This window comes from Lonchura striata, chromosome 12, assembly GCF_046129695.1.
Source record: "Lonchura striata isolate bLonStr1 chromosome 12, bLonStr1.mat, whole genome shotgun sequence".
Lineage (NCBI taxonomy): Eukaryota > Metazoa > Chordata > Aves > Passeriformes > Estrildidae > Lonchura > Lonchura striata.
Window position 1 is genome coordinate 13,137,411 of NC_134614.1, and position 22,062 is coordinate 13,159,472.

The 22,062-nt window shown below is 38.3% G+C and overlaps 1 protein-coding gene across 4 annotated transcripts in view; it reads right to left on the reverse strand.

The window, feature by feature from the left end:
* EEFSEC (eukaryotic elongation factor, selenocysteine-tRNA specific) overlaps positions 1-22,062 on the reverse strand; it is a 124,000-nt gene that overhangs the window by 46,681 nt on the left and 55,257 nt on the right. For all 4 annotated transcript variants that reach the window (XM_021532192.2, XM_021532220.2, XM_021532207.2 and 1 more), the window contains one exon: positions 11,413-12,054. In XM_021532192.2, coding sequence (XP_021387867.1) covers positions 11,413-12,054 — 642 coding nt within the window. The remainder of the gene's footprint in view (positions 1-11,412; positions 12,055-22,062) is intronic.

Sequence of the window (22,062 nt, forward strand, 5' to 3'; positions counted from 1 at the left end):
GCCATCCAGCCAGTTCTTAACTCAACTTAAAAAAAAAAAAAAAAAAAAAAAAAATCCCTCATTTAACCAATGAATATATTCTGTAGGTATCACCATGATTCCTTTGGCATCTCTACAGGCCATTAGAAACAAAAACACTTTAGTGGTGCTAAGATAATAAGTGATCAGTGACTTTCCTGACTGGCTGTTTGGAATAAAACCTCTATGACCTGAAGTGTCTGTCTCATACACTAAATACTACACACCCCATCCTGTGCCATCCATGCCCTCCAGTGAGCCCATCAGCAATTTATCCCTGACAAAGACAAAATAACTAGAGAATGCCTGTCCTAACAGGAACTAAGATAACTGGATCAGTCTTTGCAATAAAATAAATGAGTGTAGCAAAGAATTGCTATGAAGGAAAGCTAATTTTCTCAATTTTAAGATCGCATTAGAAAAAAATAAAAGAAAAATTATATTTTTGGTTTAGCTTTGCTTTGTAAAAATTGAGAGAAATACACGTTGTTCTTTCTAACTGAAACTCAACACTTCCAATTACTTTACCAGCAATTTACCTCAAATCATGGGATTTTAAGTTAATCCCCTTTGAGTTCTCAGAACATCTACAATGGCAATCACTTTGCCTATTAGCTGAACAGCCTTTCGGGAGAGCTTTCTGCTTTTCTCACAAACACTTTTTCTTTTGGTATAAAATATTATGAACTTACAAAGCCAAACTCCACAAAGACAGTAAGGGATCCGCAGTCTGCTCTGAAGCAGCAGCAAGGGGCCTAGCAATGAGGGCAGACTAATTTTATTAACTTCAGGGAAACTTCAAAAAGCTTTAGGGCTTTAATGCCAGACAGAGACGACCCCAAAAGTCAGTTTAAGTGCTGCATAAACAAAGGATTAGGGCAAGAAAAAGCTGAAGGCTCCTTGCATTTCTTGTTTATATTGTCATATGACCTAGTAGGAGTGGGAGAGGGCTGCCTCTCTGACTTTAATCCCCCATGGTGTACAGTGGCGTTTCAGTTCACTGACCTACATTACGATAATATTTTTTTAAATTTATGGGCAGAGGTGCAGTATCAAACTCACTTAAGGACATTTAAGAAAGAAAAGGGGCAGGACGGGAAAAATACCCAGAAGAGAAATTTTCTGGCTGGTATAGTCTCCCCCTCTCACTTAGGTTAGATCAGCAGCTTAGAAAAGGATTTCAAGTTCAAAGGGAATGTCTCTGTTACTCTTGTTTTATGGCTTAGACCAGAGGACACAATAGCACTGAGTTTATGAAATATCCCTTCCCACTTGGCTTTTGTGTTTGCACAAAAAAAAGTAAACAGTGCTTTATAACCGTAGGTGAAGTATGTGCATCTCTGGCACATAACCCGTGTGCTGAAACCAAGAAGTTAGCGTAAAAAAATAACCAACTTGCACCCCTCATCTCTTCAGTACTTACCCTGCCTTAGACTGCAAAACCACAGTTCGCATTATGTGCTGGAATTCAGTGCAAACCATAGTATTAGCTCCAAGAAAAAACAACTCCAGGATGCCCCTTTGAGCAGGACAGCAAGTTCTACTGTCCAGCCTGTTAAACAACCCTCCATTTTAGGATAATTTAGAAATTACTGTTATCTGAACACCCTCTCAAACAATCGATTACACATATTTTGAGAGCAAATATCTCTCATCTCTTAATGTACCTGTAGGAAAAAAAAAATGGATCAGAACAGAAACACGAGGAAACAAAGTGGTGCCAGTATGACAGGGAAATAAGGAAAGGCTTAAGACAAAGTAAAAACACTGCATATTAAATACTAGAAAAGATACAGAAAAAAGAGAAGGAATAGCCTTTTCTGATTTAATAAAAAGTTACATGAGTTTAGAAAGAAATTATTTTAAGGGCCTAAGGATTGTTCTCAGCAAACTGATAAAAGGTTCATTGAAACTAAAGCAGAAAAACAACAGGAGAGAAAAAAGAACAAGAAGAACCTATGACTAATAGTGAAAATACAAAGCATTTTTATAACTTTTTTGTACGTCAGAAAAAGTACACTTGAGACATCTTCATCATGATCAGTGACAACTCATTTATTTCTAGAAAACAGTTTCAAGTACTTTCCATCTCTGTGTCAGAAATGGGAATATTTTTGAGGCTGCAAATTCCTGTTCTTTTAAAACAAGGTTTTATGCATTGAGAAAATGATGGTACATGAGGCCACAAAAAGGGTGAAGGAGAAAAGAACTGAGAGGATTGCTCCAATGACCAAGTTTCCGGGTTTTTTTTATTCTACAAAGACTTCTAGCTTATAGCTGGTTACTGAGGACTAGCTGAACAACTTTGTACAAAGAAAGAATGATTTGGGCAGTCACAGCTTTTTGTCAAGAGCTTACTTACAGCAGCATAAAGACTTTTCTTTCTGCAACTCCCTCCAGCACTAGAAGCCTTCAGCTTCACATCTCATTACTGCTGTTTTAATATTAACATCACCACATATCCATTAACTTGGTTTTCAGAGGTTTGTCCCATCTTTCACCAGCCTATGTTTCTTATATCCAAAAAACATTTTCCTTTTCTCTGCCTTTCTGAGTAAAGGGACAATTGAGTTTGGAAACATTTAACAGGCAGCCATTCACTGAGCCCTTCACTTTGCTGAGCATTGTGCCACCACTAGAACCTGATAAAACCTTGCATGGCAGCAAAAAAAAGGAGTGATGAGTACTGAATCAGGACAACGAGTGAGAGGTCTACAACCAGACTGCTCTAGGTTCTAAATACTCAACACCTCCCCATCAGAATTCACCAGGCACATACAAGGTTTCAACAGGACACTGTTCATTCATTATGCACCTTTATAGTGCAAGTTTCCTTCACCTCTGTTTAAAGCTTACAAGAGTTGAATCCCAAAACAAACACGGGCACTGAATTCTGACATGGTCTGAATGAAAACATTAGTTTTACCAAGTGAGAAGAAACTGGTTCATATAATTATTTTATTTTTTATTAATCTATATTGCTTTCCCATTATATGGAAAAAGCAACATTAACAGATATGGGAAAGTGGAGGCTCAAGACATCCTGCATCCTACACCATCCATCTCCACACCAACCAGCCCTGGCTTGCAACACAGATTAAAAATGTTGTGATCCTTACTATCCAAGAAAAAAAAAAAAAAAAAAAAAAAACCAAAACCACAAGCTGTTCTGTAGACAAGATGGTATATACAGGTCTTGACCTGGCTCTGTAAGCGTGGCACAGAGAGGACTGCCAAGCTGAAGATGGCTGCTCTTCCTGGAGAAGGTTCTGAGCAGCTAGGAGGATTGCTGGTAGTACCTCCATGACTTAAAAACACACAGGCAATTTCTTAACTATTTTAAAGTATTTTTAACTGTGGTGATCTCGGGTTCTTAAATCCTAAACATCCAAAAGGAGACATCAGTGGGACATGGCAAGTTTCATTTGGAACATTGCATAGACTTGACATATAGCAGGAGATCAGCTACAAGCCACAGTAAATTAAATTTCTTTCTAAAGGAAACTGCCCACAAATAGCTTGAGGAGGGCAGGGGGAATGAAGAGCAGAGGCTTACAAAATCCTCACTAGAAGAAGGCAACAAGGACAGAACAGGCCTGGAAAGAGCTGCCTGAAGCAACTGATGCTGAGGAAGAAGAGGGAACTGTCTCTGACAGACTTGCATTCCCCTCTCAAGACATTCAAATACCCTAAGTCTGTCCCCTCCTCTGAGGTTCTCCAACTCCAGTGTGTGGATCTGCTGTCCAAAGCCACCTCCTCTACCAGGTAACAGCCTCCTTCTGCCATTTGGCTACCAAGGTTTGTGCTATCAAGCCACACAAGCCTGTGCTACACTGGATGTTTACAAGTGCAGCCCCAGTGAAGGTGCACAGTAAAGGGATGGCCATGCTTCAGCAATATGGAGGTTCAGTTTTACTTCATCTTTTGACTTTAAAAATACCTAGGAAATTAAATAACTTAGGTTTTATATAAATGTAAGTTGCAGAATTGGACACTTAAGTTAAGAAATGCCAGATGTCCATACAGTCTTATCCCTGTTCCTCTTTGATATGCTCCATGATATAGTCTTAACATGACCACATCCAAAAAAATTTCAGAGGAACCTTGCCTTATTAAGTGCATGGGGTAGAGGCACAGGGGAACAGAATTAATGTTGCATAAGCAACTGTAAATCTGGTATTTCCTAACTTTCAAGTTCTTGATTTTGCAACCTAAGCAACATTCTTAATTTATTTTTGTATCCAATAAATAAAACGGTGTATTGGTTGCCTTGCTGACAAACTGATTCCCCCACAGGTGACTGTTACACAACCTCAGAAAAATCAAGACCAGCTGTCCACACACTTGCAAGACTCAAAAGCATGTCTGCATTTTAAATTTAATAATGTAAATAATAACCATAGGTGTTACTCAAACCTTGCAAAATTCTACTACCCAGTCACATGGAGTAAGCCATTCTTTTGCTGGTGAGTGAACAAAACTTTTTTTTCCTATGGGTAAGAAGGAAGATTCTGCAACTTACCTGGTACACTTTTATGACCAATTTATTGTAGTATGTTAATCCGTATACTGAGTTAGAAAATGTTGGGAAGCATCACCATCCTTTTCTCAGCATTGTTTAGCAGATATGGTATTTCTGTTTAATGGGCAGTAAGCCCTCCCTTTTCCCTTCCCCCACTAAGCTTCTTGAACTCTTTTACTCAAAAACTAAACAAAAGCCAATAAATAAATGCATCTTTTATACTCCTATTTAACAGTGCATTTTAACTAGTGAATGTGCTGTGCACTTTTATTCACCTGATTGCCTTCATCTCTGTATTATTACTGTATTTAGCATACCATCAGCAGCCAAGCAGAACCAAACAAACTCATGCTCAGACTTCAAAGCAGGAAAAATAGTAATTGTGGCGTCTGCATGTTTACAGCAGATGATGGAGTGACATCCACCACTTCACTTCTCCCAGCTAGAGTCCCAGAGGGTTCTACAGACAGCCCAGGTCACTGCTTGTACGTGCAGGCAGCACTTCATCAGATTTCAGAGTGTGGACTGGTTGCTCACACTGTGCCCCTATCAGTCTGCAAACCTCACCTCAGTCACCCAGGAAGCACCTGACTGATGCAGGATTTACTTGCTATGCCCCTGGCACTGCGCTGTCACTGTAAGAAAATCAGCAGATGCAACATTAGGTCTAGTAAGAGAATGAAACGTCCTGCACCTAGAAATAAGTTAGACAGAAGTAGAATTTGGTATATTTTAATTATCTTCATTCATAGCAGCACTATGCAACCACTCAACAGAAAATTTAAGGGAGAGTATTTCTTTCACACATACTTTGAAAACAGTCTATAGGAACAACTCTAAATTAAATTCTGGTATTACAGATATCTGGAAAGGATTAAGTGAAAAAAGTACCAGTGTTGTTTATAAATGATCCACTACCCAGGAATCTTTCCAGACAGGGATACTCTGGTGCTCCTATACTACTGACCTACTGCCTCTCCAAGCAAAGGTAACACCACAGAACTGCTCTCATCCCTTAAATGAATCACATCAGATGCTCCTATTCACTCATGGGCAAGTCCATTTTTCCTCCTTTGCACACTCCTTCAGTAGTGTGGTTACATGTGTAGCTGAGCTCCTACAAATTTGGTGTGTGCTCAATAACTAAATGTGCTGTTTCCACTCAAAACTGCTGCTTTTGAAAATGTCTAGTTCCCCAATGGACAGTCTGGGTCACTGATGGTCATCAACAAATTTAATACCATTTTCTCACAGTTCCTGTAGCTGCTTACTGGCACTCATCTCCACAAAATCCTATCCTTCTTCTGAAAGGCCAGAAAGATCTTTGAAGTGACGGTGACAAAGACCTTCCCTTTGACCACTCAGGTAATGTACATGCTCTGACAAAGCTCTTCCTATCCTGCTGGAAGAAGAGGAAAGAACCCAACACTTTTAAAAGATGTGAAAGATAAGCTTTCTCTCTTCCATTCAGGCTTCAGAAGAGATGCCCTGATAAAGATCTTGATATCTTACCTTGCTTTCACTTCTTGCTCTTGTAACAATGTGTTTCTCCTTGGGGACACTTAGATCACACCAATATGCAAACAGTTAGCAACATGTTGTTATTAAACAACAGGCATCCCTAGAAACGAAGCATGCTGGCTACATGATGGCCTCAGCCCCCAGGAGAAGTCTGGGCACAACAAGAAAATGGGTACAACAAGAAAAGTCACTATCCAGCAACCCAGCAACCCACAAAAGTGTGAACAAAGTAGCTATGAACAAAACAAGGACATCATGCACCATGATTGCCACCAAGCAAAGCTGAAAGAGCAAATAATGAGAAAGAGACATTATAAACTTTGGTATAGAGAATTAATTCTTCTCATTGACAGAGGAACAATGATAAAGTATCTCTATAAAGGACAAGCTGATTATGACAGCAAAGCATTCTGCTACACTTACAATGAGAAACTGTTCCAGTTAACACATGTATATTTTTCACTACACAAGCCTGAAAATGCAGAAGATGCAGCTCACACTGCAAGACAGACTTTTCCTCCTCCTTTGTTTCTGTCACAGAGCTATGGATTTATGAGTACCCATGACAATAGGACCCTGTGGCAACCATCCTAAGATAAAGCCTGCTTGTGCAAACATTTTCAAAACAGGCAGAATATCTGAGTCATGCAGGAAAGCATGATGCACTCCTACGGTTCACCTTTCGCTTGAAACTCTGCACTCAACCCGTACGTTCATGGAAGACAAAGAGCAAATAATGTGACAAATATAAAGGATTTACTCCAGGAACTGAGTAACTGCTTCATGAGTCAGACTGGAATTAACCTGCAAGGCTACATAGAAGTTAAATTCAAAGAAGGCAATTTAGAGATGATGTCAGTATTAATACAAGTCTCTCTGCCCACAGAACTATGAAGAGCTGAACACTGTCTCCAGAAGCACAAGACCAAGGACAACAGGTGCTGTTTAGCTTTGTAATTTGTCTCCAACTCCAGGAACTGCTGACCTGCTGCAGTTCAGCAAGCCCACATCCTCCACCAGCACTGAATGCCAAATCAATGGGACAAAACCTCCTTCACACTCATTTGCCCTTTTTCCACCAAAATTCCCACATTACCCTCCTTAGAGCTGCACTGGGGCTCACAATAGCATTCTCTTTTACCTTTTTATCAGTACAAGCCACTTGTTGCCAGCCTAGCTTTTTCCTATTGAAAGCACGCTTGTCAGGCAGCCAAGGGTTGTCGAAAATAAAATTTCCAGAGGGCAACAGTCTCTGACTCCATGTAACCACACCCAAAAGATGCTCTTGACAGAAACTTCCTCCCAGTGAAGTTCTCCCCTCTCTGCAAGAGAAAGCTGGACTAGGATTTCATACTGGTTTTGAAACCATTAAGCAAATACAAACCTCTGCTACCACCCTCTTAGTTCTGATGAAATAGCATATTTTTATTTTCCTTAAAACTCACCATACTTAAACATAAAAAACCCCTTGTGGTCTAAAGTAAAATAGAGCATTCACACATTTTAGTTACAGCTCAAAAATATCAAATGGTATAACACCAGATAAATACCATTACTGCAGTAGACTCGTGCAACGTTTTCATAACCAAGATACAATCCCAGCACCTCCATTTCATCGACTAAACTGCACCTCAGACAACACCAACTTCTCATACACTAATTTGTCATAAATCACAGTAATACTTATTCCTCTTTACTCTCCTTCTCCCCAGAAAAATCAGTAGATGAATAAGCAATGATGCACTACAGACAGGTAAGTACAGAGATTTTGATGAGCAACAGTAGTCAAGTTTGATTCTTTCTCTCCCAGTGCTCCATTCCATCTTGGTATTAGAGAAGTAAGATACCAAAAGGGAAAAGTGATCAGTAAAAAATGCAATGACAGCGTACTTGAATTTTTGTAGACTATTTTCCATCACTTGATGAGAAAAAACAGGAAGCTCAGGCATGAAATTTCAGTAAAGTGTACTACTTGAACACTGTTTGCTAGCTTAAGTATGATTTTTTTAAAATACTGTGTAGTAAATACCATATTTTCCATGGATTCGATTTCTATGTGAAACAAGAAAAATGTCACACTTCCTTGTGGAGAGACAAAGAATGTTGGAGAATAAATATTCTTGTTGTATTAAAAAAATAAAATAAACCTTACAGTCCAGAAGGGTGCTATGCACAAGGGGCACACAAGAAAAATACTGTGATGCTGAAACGTAATGAATTTACAGTTCTTACTATTCCATCAGCACTCAAAGTAATCAGAATAGGAACAAAAAGCCAAATCATAAATGCCTGATTTCTCCTGGGTAAACTGGTAGTTAAACTGCAGGGAATTTATTTTAATTCCAGCAGCAAGCAGGGGGGCTTGGGAGACTCCACATCAGATTAGCAGCAATGTTTTACAAATGGGCACTGTGGAATTGCCCTGCATCCCTGCTCTGGAAGCATGTTTCCATCACGAGGGGACGTTACATGCCCTGCCTCCCTCTCTCCCAGCCTTTCAGGAAGCTATGAAGCTAATTTTCCCCAGCAGTATTCTCTGAAGGAAAAGTTCACTTCTTGTGAAGGTAACATGTATTTTTTAATTATTATTATTATTTTATGCCTCCCCAGGGAAGGTGAGGAGGGGGGAAGCTTCCTTGCTCAACACAGAAAGAAATTTTCCTGTATCAGTGCCAAGAATAGACACCCTAAATTCAGCGATCCTAATCTCAAGCCATCCATCAGCAGCAGGGTGGGACCAGCTGATTCAAGTTTTCTATTAGCTGGTGACTTTGTGTACTAAAATAAGTCTCTGTACCACCCAATTGTTCCTGCTGCTGTGCTCTGCACAGACCTGACCAGCAGCTACCTCGGCTGTAAGTACTTCCCCAGCAGGCACTTTATACCTGGCACCATCCTCTTCCCACCAACCCTTCCAAGTCCCTGAGTACTCCTGGGACTTTACACCATGAGCCTTTCCTGCTGTGTTTGCTCCATCATCCCTTCATCATGCATAGGGAAAATGCCAGCTCCAAGTATCTGCAGTACCACAGGATGTGGGTACAAACAAAGCTGTGATGGCAATTGTCCCTGTACAGGACCAATTAGTATCCACACACACAGCAATCAAGGCACAGATACAGGGCACACTGTGGCACAAAGGCAGGATAAAATAATACACCTCCCTGATCCACATTTTAAAAAGCACAGGAAGATAGAACAGTTCACTAACATAGCCTAATAAATTATTCTGTTGGTCAAATATTAAATAAAGCATGTTCATTGGTTTTTGTTTGGGCCAGAAAATAAAGTATGTGTAATTGATTAATGTTATTCCATTATTTACATAGTAAAAATCAAGAGCAGAATATATAAATTGGCAAACAGTTTGAAAATAACACCAAATAAAACCAATTAAAATTGTATGACCAGGGCTAACAGCAAACTGTCAACCCCAACAGACAACTCACACAGTTGGTACTTTGCAAGTTTTTAAGTGCCATAGATCAGTGCCAGGTACTGAGAACAACAATAAAGAATGTGAGACCAGTTCCCCCCAGGGGAGAAAGGCATCTGTCTCCATGGCTCACACAATTGTTATTGTAAGCCAGGTCTCACTGGATCCTGGCAGCATGGGCCTTGCACAAGTGTATCAATCTTTAGCCAAGATAAAGGCAAAAGTTCCATGAGTTCAGAAAGCTCCTGAGTGCCACAGGAATGATGGACACACGTATTTGGTCTAGAGCTGCTCTGCAGCTCCGAGCCAGAACACGCTGCACTCCTGGTTCTAATTCAGTGCCTCCATCAGCCAGAGAGAAAGGCAGCTGGGCATGTCAAACAAAGGAGACAATACACCTGCTACCAAAATTGTGAAGAGTGACCACAGGGTTTGGGTGTTTCAGATAACTCATATAAACCAAGAAAAATTCAGAAAGCTACAGACAGCCCCCTCCTAACTACCTGCCTTTCTAGTGACAAAACTGGCATTCAAAAAACCAACACAATGTCATAGGTCTGTCATTCTTTGAAATAAAAGGCCTCTGTGAAAATATGAGTTTCTCCTTTGAATTTTCTTTTTTTTAAAGAGCTAAAAACTCAATAGAAACATCAGGAAAAAAAGGGAAGAAATATGAACCAGCTATTTGTCAATTAATTTTGAAGGACCTCACTAATCATGCCCTAGCAGGGATATTCCTACTATTAAATTAGTAAAGCAAACAAACAATATTCAAGGAGTCTGCATTATACATAGCAAACACAGTATCATGTGCCAAGTGTTTAGTCTCATATATCAAATTAAGGAGCGATATTATGCAATCCTCAACTTGGCTTTATGGAATTTTAAAAAGAAGAATGCTAAACATTTTCTTCAAACAATGAAGTTTTGATTTAGGAAAATCAAAAGAGTTCTTTACCCAATATTTAATAGATCACCTATCATACCAATACATCAAGTAAATAAATGCTGATGTTTGAATCAACTTTGTTCACTAAGGGGTAAACAAGTTATTTATACATTGTACATCTCCACCTAAACCCATCATTATGGAAAATTCCACTATGCAATGTATCCACACGTGGTTCTCCACTGCTGACTGGAGGGTAACCACCACCAAGCCAAACCTATGCCAGCAATGTAACTCCAACCACTACAGACAGTGCAGCTCTCCAATTCCAATGGCAGGGTACAAACAAATCCCCTTTCATTGTCACTGTAGCTGCTCCAAACTCCTCCAGAAAGCATCTCTGTTTTCTGCTACACTGAGATGGGTCAAATACAAACCCTACAGCAGATGATGATAATTATCATTACCTGTGTGACATAGAAGTAACATTCATTAGGCATGGCTTAAGTTCTCCACATCATGAACCTGATTCCAACTACAACATGTTACCTCTTGTAAGGCATCCTGTAGGAAATTTCTTTTTGCTTACTAAAATAAATGCTTCTATTAAAATGTAAAGATAAAAAATAAAAATTATTTGTGTTATTTAACCAAATGCTGCTTTGTTTTCACTGTTTTTACATTTTCAATGTACTGCAGACTGTGTAAATACATCAGTGGAAACCTGGAAGTTTTAGGAAGGTGCACAAAGCCAGTCTCTGGGAGGAACTCACTGATCAGACTCCAAAAGGATCAGTGCAAAACCAGCACCAAATTACTCACCACTGGATTGCACTGAATAAACCAGTCACTTTTAAACAGTGATTTCTGTTTGCAAGCAGACCAGATGTAATACACTAGGTAACACAGACATTAGAAAAACCTGTGTAAGGGCTCTGGAACATAGCAGTGACAGTTCTGCAGCCCACCAACATGTACAGGACAAATATTCCCAGTTCCCATATATAGTGTAGAGAGACAGCTTACCCTTTCTACCTGTCCTTCTTTGTGCTTCTGTTTGTACACTTTCAGCTTTGGAAGGAAAGTCTCTGTGTAGTTCTTGTCTTCCATGCCTTGGAGCAGTACCCCATGGAATGCCAGCCTGCAGGTATTGGCATGAATATCTGTATCCAGCTTAGAGCCAATCACAAGGCACAGTTTAGGACAAGTGACTGGTTTTTCAAACTCCAGCAAAGCCCACTGTTGTTTTGGGAGCTGGACTTCTCCTGCCTGGTCATTTTCTTTGTTCTCCTCTGAAGAAACTGAGTCCTTGGACAAATATTGCTCTTGATAAAGATAATCCTTTTCAAAATCAAAAACATTTTCTTGAATTTCTTCATTGAAGTTAGCAGGGGCTGGACTGAAAAACATCACTCTTCCCATAACTGTCTCATGACCGACTGTAATGTGGAACTTGGCCTTAGTCTGAAGAGCTCCTCGAAAATATGGAATTTTCTTCAAGGAAATTATGGCAGCGTGGATGGTGTGAAGTGAATCTGGGGTGCAAATCAGGCCTCGTTCCAGCAGTTTGGGATCAAACTGGGTCACGCAGACACCTACTCTGTCACCCTGCATTGCATAAGTCACAGGCGTATGGAACATCTGCATGGACTTGACCCTCTTTGTCACCTATGGATGAAAGGAGAACAAAAAGAATGAAACAATTAATTGCACATGAGTTCATCATAAGCACTCATATGCTTATGTCACATGGTATCTGCTTATATTGTGATCTATCCACCACACGTGATACCCTGCTGTCTTGTAAGACAACTGACCTTCTAGAAGAGTCCACAACTCAAAAAGTAGAAGGCCAATAGTCTGAGAAATACATCACTTAAAACTACCACATATTTGAGCCCCCTAGCTTATTCTGTTCATGAGACTGAAGATTATCATGATCACAATTGTTGATATTTACATCATCTGTGCTGCAGTACCCACAATACTATCTGCAAATAATGAGATATACCCACACCATGAAATAGCTTAAATATACCCTTGAGCATCTGCAGCATCAAAAGTATAGCACTATAATATCCATTCATGCACCTATGTGTCTGCTTTCCCATCCCTTCCATGAAAATCCTTTCACACACTTCTTTGACATGGTTGAATAAACTGTAAAATGTGCAGAGCAAAAAAAACTTGTATTTGCACAGCACTAAGCACAATGAACTCTCATGAACCATCACTACAAAATAATCAGTAACACAAAAGCCCACCCTTTCCTAGTCTATAGTATTCCACAGACTAAAAAAGAAAATCCTCAAAGCTTTCTTAGGAAGTTTTGAATGCTCATGAACATACAGCTAGCACTGCTGTCACTAAAATGTGGGGCTCCATATCTCAGGAATATTGTAGGAAAACTGAAACACCAATCATTACTTATATTAAAATTTCCTAGATGCTATCAAATTTTGGCCTTAACGTGCTTGCTATTGTATTACTTATTTGAAAGAGAGGAGACGAATTAAATAAGCTTTTAAAGATCAGTCTAGGCTCAGCTTGATGAGACTAAATGGGTTTAGTTTAACAAGGATTAATTTTTGGCTTTTTTCTTTTTCACTTCAGCAAACCTTCACCCTTAATAAGTACCCCCATCCTCTCAAGTTGAATGTAACTAAAAGATTTTTCTGGTAATATGTTTATGGTGCCACCTGTTGCATTCCTTCTAATGCTGTATGCTTGGATAGGTAATCATTCTGCTTCAAGTCCCTACACTAGATAGATTTTAATACTGAAATGATATCTTTGGCATTAAAAACAAATTATCTCCTAAATAAATATTATGTACTTGGACAAGAGTCCTTAGTAGAGAAAAGTTATACATAGCATTTCTGAAGGGCTGAAATCTCAACATTAAGATCCAAGAACTGAACTCTCCATGAGAATGCTCAATTCCAGAGGTAATTTTTTAGTATGCTTTTATCTACATGCAACAGATTATTCTGTGAATGTGCACAGAACAACAACATTGCTAGGACAGATCTCAACTCTCAGCATAATTTCTTCTTCTATCTCCCTTTACTTATCATCAATTCTACAGCTATCAAAAAGGCTCATGCCAAATGCTACTGTGCAACTCTCAGCATTCAAGCTTTTAGTTTCTTACTCAGCTGGAACTATTCTCAAATCAATCTCCAACCACTGCATGTCCCTTAGTAGCCCATCTTCTAATCCCAGCCCACCCATTTATCTTTTAACTCCTGAAAATAAAAAACCAAAGTATACCAGCACTGATGAAAAGAATTCCAAACCAAAGGACTGAACTCAGCAGAGCTGGGCTTCATCCTCAGATGTCACACAGCTTCAGAGCCCAGCATTTATGCTGGAAAATTCAGAACAGTCTAGGGAACTTAATTATTTTCATCACAGAGCTATTTACTCATTAATTCATACTACTGAAAATATCAGCTTTTTTCTGCATGGTAGCTGCAATGCATAAGTGGAAACAAAATTATGTTTTTCACATTCTCCTTTTTCACAGAGCCTGCTGGCCTGCATGGAGGACATCTCACTTGGCTCCAGATAATCTGTCTACGCCCATTTCCAACATCACCCAGAGAGGAACAAATCACAAAAACTTAGATCAAAATAGAAGAGCAGGTGAAAAGTCTATTGGCTGAACTAAAACCTTCAGTAACTGAAATATAAGGACGTCTCCAAATAAGTCAGCAATAAATGGACACAGGCAATATACATAAAGTGGTTTAAAAAAAAAAGAAAATCTAGCAGCTACATGCCTTCTGGAAAACAACAAAAATCCTGTATTCCTTTTGGAAATTATAATTATACAAATAACAATACCCACAAGCTTCACTACTATGAATATTGTTTGGGTTTCCTGATCCTCTGGCTGCTAACCAAAACCAAAAGAAACACCCTGTTACAGATTATAATGTTATTATTACAACATTTTTTAAATCAAATGCCACATCAATGCCTGTGAATTCTTGAAGAATTCTCAAAATATTATGAGAAGGAGATCCAGAGGTAAGTTCATGTAAGAGAAAAAACCCTCACTAAAAATGCCTGAACCAAAGTAGTTTGTCAAGATATTAACTAATGTCAAAGCAGACTTAAAAGGCCATTGTAAATACTTGGTAGTTTCAGTTTCAAGCATTTTTGGACTCAAATAAACATTCATTACCCCCTTTAGCTAAACCTCCCCAACAATACTAACCATGCAGATACATTGGAGAGAAACAATTTATCATTTACCTCCAGCTTTCAATTGACTTCCAAGATTGTATTTTTAAAAGCTGTAAGTAGAGGGGCTTGAATCACACCTTTCCCAAACCTTCCTTCTTCCATCCACTACCCCTCCCTAACCAGTTTCAATCATTCTATAGTTGTATCAGTAGTGATACAAGCAATGTTTAAGGATTTCAAGAAGAAAAATGAAACCTAAAAAACCCAAAGTTTTCTAAACATAAGTGTTTCAAAGACATTACAAGCACTACAAGAATGAAACTGTAGTATGAAAAGTACCAGCCCAAAGAATTTTGAAAGACTTCTGTGATTTCACATGTAGTAATACTGGCAATAAATCTTTCCTCTTCTACAACCATGGATGGGATCAATAAATTGGCAAGAACTAAGGAATCTTCCAGCACTGCCACTCCTCCAAACAGAACTGTAAGTAGAAGATGCAGAAGGGACCTGTCTAGTTTTCCATTTTAAATGAAGTCACAAGAACTTTATTATTAGTATTCCAGTGTATATAATTTTTTGGAGATTACTCACCTAAACAGATGAAATGAAAGTATTACAGAAACAATCTATGTTTATTAATATGAAATATCTTTTACAGAATTTAGATAACATTTAAGACTAAAAATTGTGATTAGAAAACACAATTGTGTCCATGTACTTAGAACACATATTGGCTTTTAATTAGGCATCCACAAAACTTTCCTCTGTGTTATGCCTACTCTCTTCTCTTAAATTAACTCAAATGACTAGGCACATCTGACATGCAGCTCAAACAGTGATCAGAAAGAGAATGAACAAGTACTTTTGAAATATTCACCTCACATGATTAACCTTTTTTCATTGTGATTTATAGCTCTCAACCACAGCATCCAGAGCTGGCCTGTATCACAGTATCAGCTGTGTTCTGCCACATTCCTCAGTGTTCACCTACATTAAACAATACACAATTGCAAAACATCACTTCCTGTGACAAAAGTCTGCTGTAATTCCTATGTGTAAGATAAACATTGCAGTGGAGTATAGACACAAAAGTATTTTCCAGTGTTGAATGAAGCTCCTGTTAATACATTTGCTCATGGTCTTCACAGTTTCAAATACCAGTTCAAGAACAGTTTGGATCCTGACTAATTATCTTTCATAAAACATTATCCTACTAATTGAAAACACATTGAAAATTTGCAGATTCATGTAAAGATCCACCTAACCGTGCCCCCCCCCCAACCCAAGCAGGTTATCTGTGCTGCCCAAAACTCTCAAGTCCTGCACATCATGCCTGTGCTCAGCCAGAGCTCTCAGAATCACCTGATTTCCCTTTAGCTGGGTCTGGCCTTCACACAGGTCTGCTTGTCCTCAGACACGAGCAGGAAATGCCACTGCATCACTCAACCTACTGAGAATCACCACTTATTCTGATCTATCCAGTACCCTGATTATTTAATCAGCCCATCTATATTGGCTGTAATTGGTTTCTATTATTGTATCAGAAGTTTCCATAAGCCTATCAGAGAAAGAACACATTCAAAGCCATTTCTTTTTCCACCACCTGTTCTCAGTGCCAGAACTGTCAAAGGAGCACACAGCACAGTATCTTAACTGACCATAAGGATAATGTTTGTAGGAACTAGGATCTGACCAGTACACAGAGTGTGGATTAGATCACCCAAAGTGAGTTGGAGTTGCATCTCCTTCAAAAGGTCAGACATGGAACCAGCAGAGAAGTGAATCAGGGAGTTGGGCTGCACCCATTGTATCAAATAACAAGAGCCAGAGTAGCTTTAAATCACTGATTTCCTGTTTTCTGAGCAGACCATGAACATCAGTATTTCATTCTGTTTCACTCTGATCCTGACTGACAGAGACATTTGCCCATGGTTTAAAATACTCCAAATGTAGGGTTTTTCTTCAAGAGGCTCAAGTACATAAGTAAAATTCATCTTTGTTTTTCTGGCCTTTAAAATACAAACCCAGAAGCACTGAAAAGGGTGCAACTGACCCCCAGTATTAGATTTGTTTCTCTTATGCATATCTGGTTTCCCTATGTAAGGGATCCCTACAAGCTATAATAGAGTTCTAAGCTTTCATATATTTTCTTTAGCTTTACAGCAATAGATTTTTCAAGTAGGGAGTTGGGGCTGGATCATTCAGTCAATCCCTCCACCACCAGAATGAGGTAAAATACTTCAGAGCACTGTCCTGAGCAACAGGAATTTGTAACTGAGACCAGCTATGACAAATATCTTTGGCATTTCAATACATTTATTTCAAGCACCCCATTTTAGTTCTCAAAGTTCTGTCTGGAAAGCAACCTCTATCTTCTATTCTCCATGAAAATTACCCAAGGTCCACTTTAGCAATCCACTCAAAGTAGGAAAATTACACCTTCAGACACAGAAAGTGAACAATATTGAGTGCAACTTTAAAGTGACAGTCTTTACTGCATTTGAACCATGTAGGTAAACATGGAGAACATGGATACCATTACAAAATCTGCCACAAACTTTGCTAAGAAATTCACTCACATTTTGTTTTCTTGTGGCACAGGGGAATTGATTATATTTCAACATATAAATCAAGAGCCACGTGTTGAAATCTTACATCATTTGCAGAGGTTTGCTTCCTGTTTTAAATTTGAGTTTGCATAATCACATTAATGTTCCTAAAGCATTATGTAAAAAGCCATAAAAAGGGCGAGAAAGAAGTTTGTATTCAAATACAGATTGAAAAATGCAAAAAAGAAATCAAAAGCACCCAAACATTTCAGCCCTTGAGAGAAACAAATGTATCCAATATATGAGAACTTGTTATTTTAAGACCAAAGGAAAAGCCCACTAAGATTTTCAAAGCAGTTTACTACAGACTAATAGAAAACAGGATACAAAAAAAGTCCACTAATGACTTTTTGCACTGATATGTCAGACCTGTTTTTCCTTTATTTATCCAACTTCCATTAAGTTATCAGCCATATGCCATTGCTCATAGCTTCTTTGATAAAAACCTAGCCATCCTGCTGCCTCTCAGTGCTGTGAGTGCATCTTTCTGATATGAGATACAACAACCACGCTTCTCTGTAATGCTGATGAGGAACTGCAAAGTTAAAATAATTAGTCTCAATAATATGTTAGAAAAAATACTGATTATGAGTGCAGTATTTATAAAAGGAGTATTTCATATGCAGTATAAAAAATGACCCACTTGAAATAGCGAGGACTCCAAGTTTAAAGATAAAAATCACACTTCACAGCCCAGTCACTAAGAGCTGCATCTTTAAACTTCCATCGAAAAAGGAACTGAAATCAAGACAGCACCATTTCAGCCCTGAGGTCTGAAAATACACCATGTGCAAGCCTGACTAAATCAGTACCCTAGCAAGAAAAAACCCCTGGAGAAGTATAAGCTGACCATACATTGTAGCAAAGTGCCAAATGCATGAAACACCACCTCAGTATCCTCCAGCTGAGCATCTTTACAAGCAGAAGGGGAGCAGCAAACTCCCAACTGCATGACCAACATGCAACACATACCTGCTGCTTCTGAAAGCAAGAACGTCCTTCCTCCCTGTTGATCTACTACAAATTCAAGTAAAGAATAAGGTATCTCATCTTCTATCTTATAGCATCCTCTCATGATGGATCTATCTTTCAGAAGATACCAGACCACTGGCTTCTTGTCTGAAAGGCTACTACAAAGGCTAACAAGTTTTAGTCTTCAGTCAGCCTGTGTTTAAGCACATAAACTGAAATGAAGCAAAGCTCCAATTCAATAATAAAACTGCTCCTTACACTTAAGCAGATATCTTTATAAATTCTCTTCTAAACATGAAGAATGTTCAATTCTTTGCTTTATGATGGATGGCAAAGCCAAATCCCATAGATGAGCAAGCAGGCATGTATTTAGTGAAGCTGGCAAACCACTCCTGCTCCAAAGCATTAAAAGGACATATGGGATGTGAAGAAAAAAAAAGAGCAACAAATGAGAAATCGGAAATAAAAAGTCACATCCTCCATTGAAATAAAAAAAATCTTTTATTTCAAGAAATAATGTACCAAGTATTTTTTAGATTCGCTAAGATGCCTTTGCAGTTCATGCAGTTACTAGTTAGCTCCAAAATTTTAACCAGGATTTCAAACCAGCAAAAATGGCGATAAAACAGGAGGTGTCAGTAATACAAGAGCTGTCAATAACACATCATTGAACAGCAAATCACACAATGAAAACTCTGCCCACTGCTCAGGTTGTGGAGAGCTTTCTCTTCTGAGTCAACATCAAAAGAGCAGTAAGGACCAGCTACAAAGAGTAGAAACCTCCAAGAGTCAGAAATAATTCCAAGTGTGTAGGTTCCAGCAAGATCATGTGGCTTAGTAGCAATTATCTGAAAGACCTTGAATATGTCTAGATTCTATTATTTCTGCATGGCCTCACCTCCATGTGGGAAAGGAATACAACATCTGGAGAAAAAATTATTTCACATTGAATGATTCTTTTAACTTATTTTTTTAAGTGAGTTTTATAAGGGCATTCACCATATGACCACTGTGGTGCTTATGTAACACCACACACGTGCTATCAGATTTTATTTAATATATTCGTCTTTCTGGATAAAATAACAGCAGAACCTGAAGAGCCTGCAGTGCAACACTGGAATACAGTAATATAAAAGGGAATACTAAAATCCATTTGGGTTATTCTCTTCCCAGCATCTAAAATGTGACTATGTACCCAATATATAAAGAAGCAGGTCAATGACCTTACTCTCATGCAACTCTACTTCAATACCATAATTTTAATTTATATTATATGTATGCTATAATCATGCAGATAGTCACAAATCAAAAGATTAATATTTTTCAGGTAAACTCAAGTGACCTTCTATGTTTAAGTAGTCTCATATAGCCTTTAAATAAATAAAGCAAAATTTTTTTTCAACAAAACCTAACCTATCCCATGTATGACAAATCTCACTGAATAAAAAAAAAACTGTCCTCTACTTATTTTCTTCTCATCACTGAACTGCCCAGAATTCATTATTTACTGTAAACCATCAAATTCCCACTGTATTACATGCAGGCTATCTTACTGGAGTATTTATTTGGCAAACTCCAGTAATCTTGTCACCCCTGTGATATAACATGGCATAACGCCTCACTGCAGATAAATTCAACTGCATCATTTGTCACAATCCAAATTCTCAAGGGAAAAAACTCAACAATGTCCACTTTTTAAGAGGAAAAGGCTAATTTTTCAGAATTATTATCGTTTCATAGCAATTTTCCTCATTCACAGCAAAGCTTCCAATAAACTGAACCATTTCAGATGACTTTTAACTCACACCAACCCCCGCCCTCCCCCGAGTCCATCCCATCCCTCTCCAGCTGCCACAGGAGAACTTTGAGAGATCTTGCCCAAACCTCATTCAGGTCATGACTCCTCCTGTCTCTGTGCTCTGCTCAAGCACCCTGCAGCATCTCCCAGTAACACAAGTTCTTAACTCACTCTTTGGCTCCCACCCCTCACTTCTGCCAAGCCCCACTGCACTTTTATTTTCTCTCTGCTTTACCTCTTCCAGATTTGGGTGAATCTTTTCACACAGGAGAGAACCATGTTCCATTTTGGTCCTCTGTCCAAAGGAGCCCTACAGTCACACACATCAAATATCTGCTAGGTAGGGAGTAGATTCCTACACTCCCTGGATGTGTGGCAGGATGCAGAAGGCAGACACCATTATCCTTTCATTCCCAAATGACTAAAATATCTCAGGGTTTTGGGGGTTTCTTTTGTAACAAGAAAGGAATATTAAGATGTCAAGTATCCTAAATTAAGTGGTATTGCTCATGCCACCTATCACTACAGATGACAAAGTATGAACTTTAAAAGTATAGTATAATGCCAATGAGTTGAGGTAGCAAGTATGTATGCATAGTAAAACTATGACACAGAAGCAGCTTAACATTTATATTCCAATTAAAATTTCTGCAACTTATCAAAATTTATTACAATAAAACATTTCTCAAAGAAAAAATAAGTCAAAACCAATGCAAAATTATAGGTTAAAGAAAGGCTGTCTGGAATTTTCTTCTTCCAACAGAACAAAATGAATTTTTTTCCCAAATAGATTTATGTTTAGAACAATAATAATACTTTTATCTGAAGACTTCAAAGTCACATGCAAAAAAATATATCACAGTAAACACAGGGTTGAAGGTTTTATAGAATTTCTACTAGCTTTTTTTCCCTTTCTTTAAAAGAAATTTGTTTACTACCAGTCTTTGAAAAGCATAAAAGGGAGGAAACTGTAGGATAAAGAAGTAAAACTTTTACGTGTAAGGAACACTTAGAGCTTTGTGAGAAGGCTGGTTTTGACAGAATATGCGACATGTAGCCCAATGTGAGTAATATTAGATCTCAAATAAAAATCAGCCCATGAATATACATAATCCAAAAGGTAATTCTCCCAATCTCTGAAATGTAATGGAGCCACTCTAGATCACTGAGGCATGAATATTTACCGTATTCAGGCTTTACTGCTCTCGATCTGGGTTCAATTTTGCAAATTAAAATGAAGGCTCTGTGGATAGAGAGATTAAAGAAGAGCATCCCAAAGCCTGCCTGTTTCCTTGGTGTGGTAGCAGTGATCTGGTTACCCTTCTGTTGGGTTATTTCTTTTTACTTATTGGAGTAGTTCAAAAGCAATTGAGAGTGGAAAAGGAGGTCATTTTTGGGTCACAACCTTAGAGTTAAAGGCTCACTAAGGAAAACAGAGTGAACATAAAGCTGCATTTAAAAATAATGAAAAATAATATTTTCAACTCTTTTCACTTCTATATTGAACGGCCAAAGGGAGAAACAAGAAAAAAGTTGTTTTGCTCATTTCTTTCTCATGAACAAAGTTCTCCTGTCTTTTCTCTAAAATAAGCTTGTTAATAGAAGCCATGATTTATACAAAATGAAACAAAGGTGATGAATAATTACTGAGAGATCTAGTAGGCTTCATTAGCTATGGCAAATGTTCACATTAATTGTGATGATTTGTACATTTTCTAGGAAAGGCTTGGAATATAAATACAGCAGCACTTGGGTGCAATACAGCAAACAAGCAAACAACACACACAACAGTACAAATCAAATAATACGGTGCTACTCCTGGTGAATTCCTTCTACTAATTACAATCAAAACAAAGGCTACCTCTGCTAGGAGAAGAAAAGAAAAAGAAATTAATTACGATCAGATGAGCATTTTTCTCAATACTTTTTAGTTTACGAAATAAAAAACAATTGGCATACAAAATCTTTATAGCTTCCCCTCGAGGCAGGATTTTTTTAGTGGCAAATTTTAAAGAGTTCAACTGGTAAGCAATTTTCTATTACAAGTCAGTAACAGCGATTAAGATTAGACAAGTAAATTTATATCCTCTGCACTTTTGC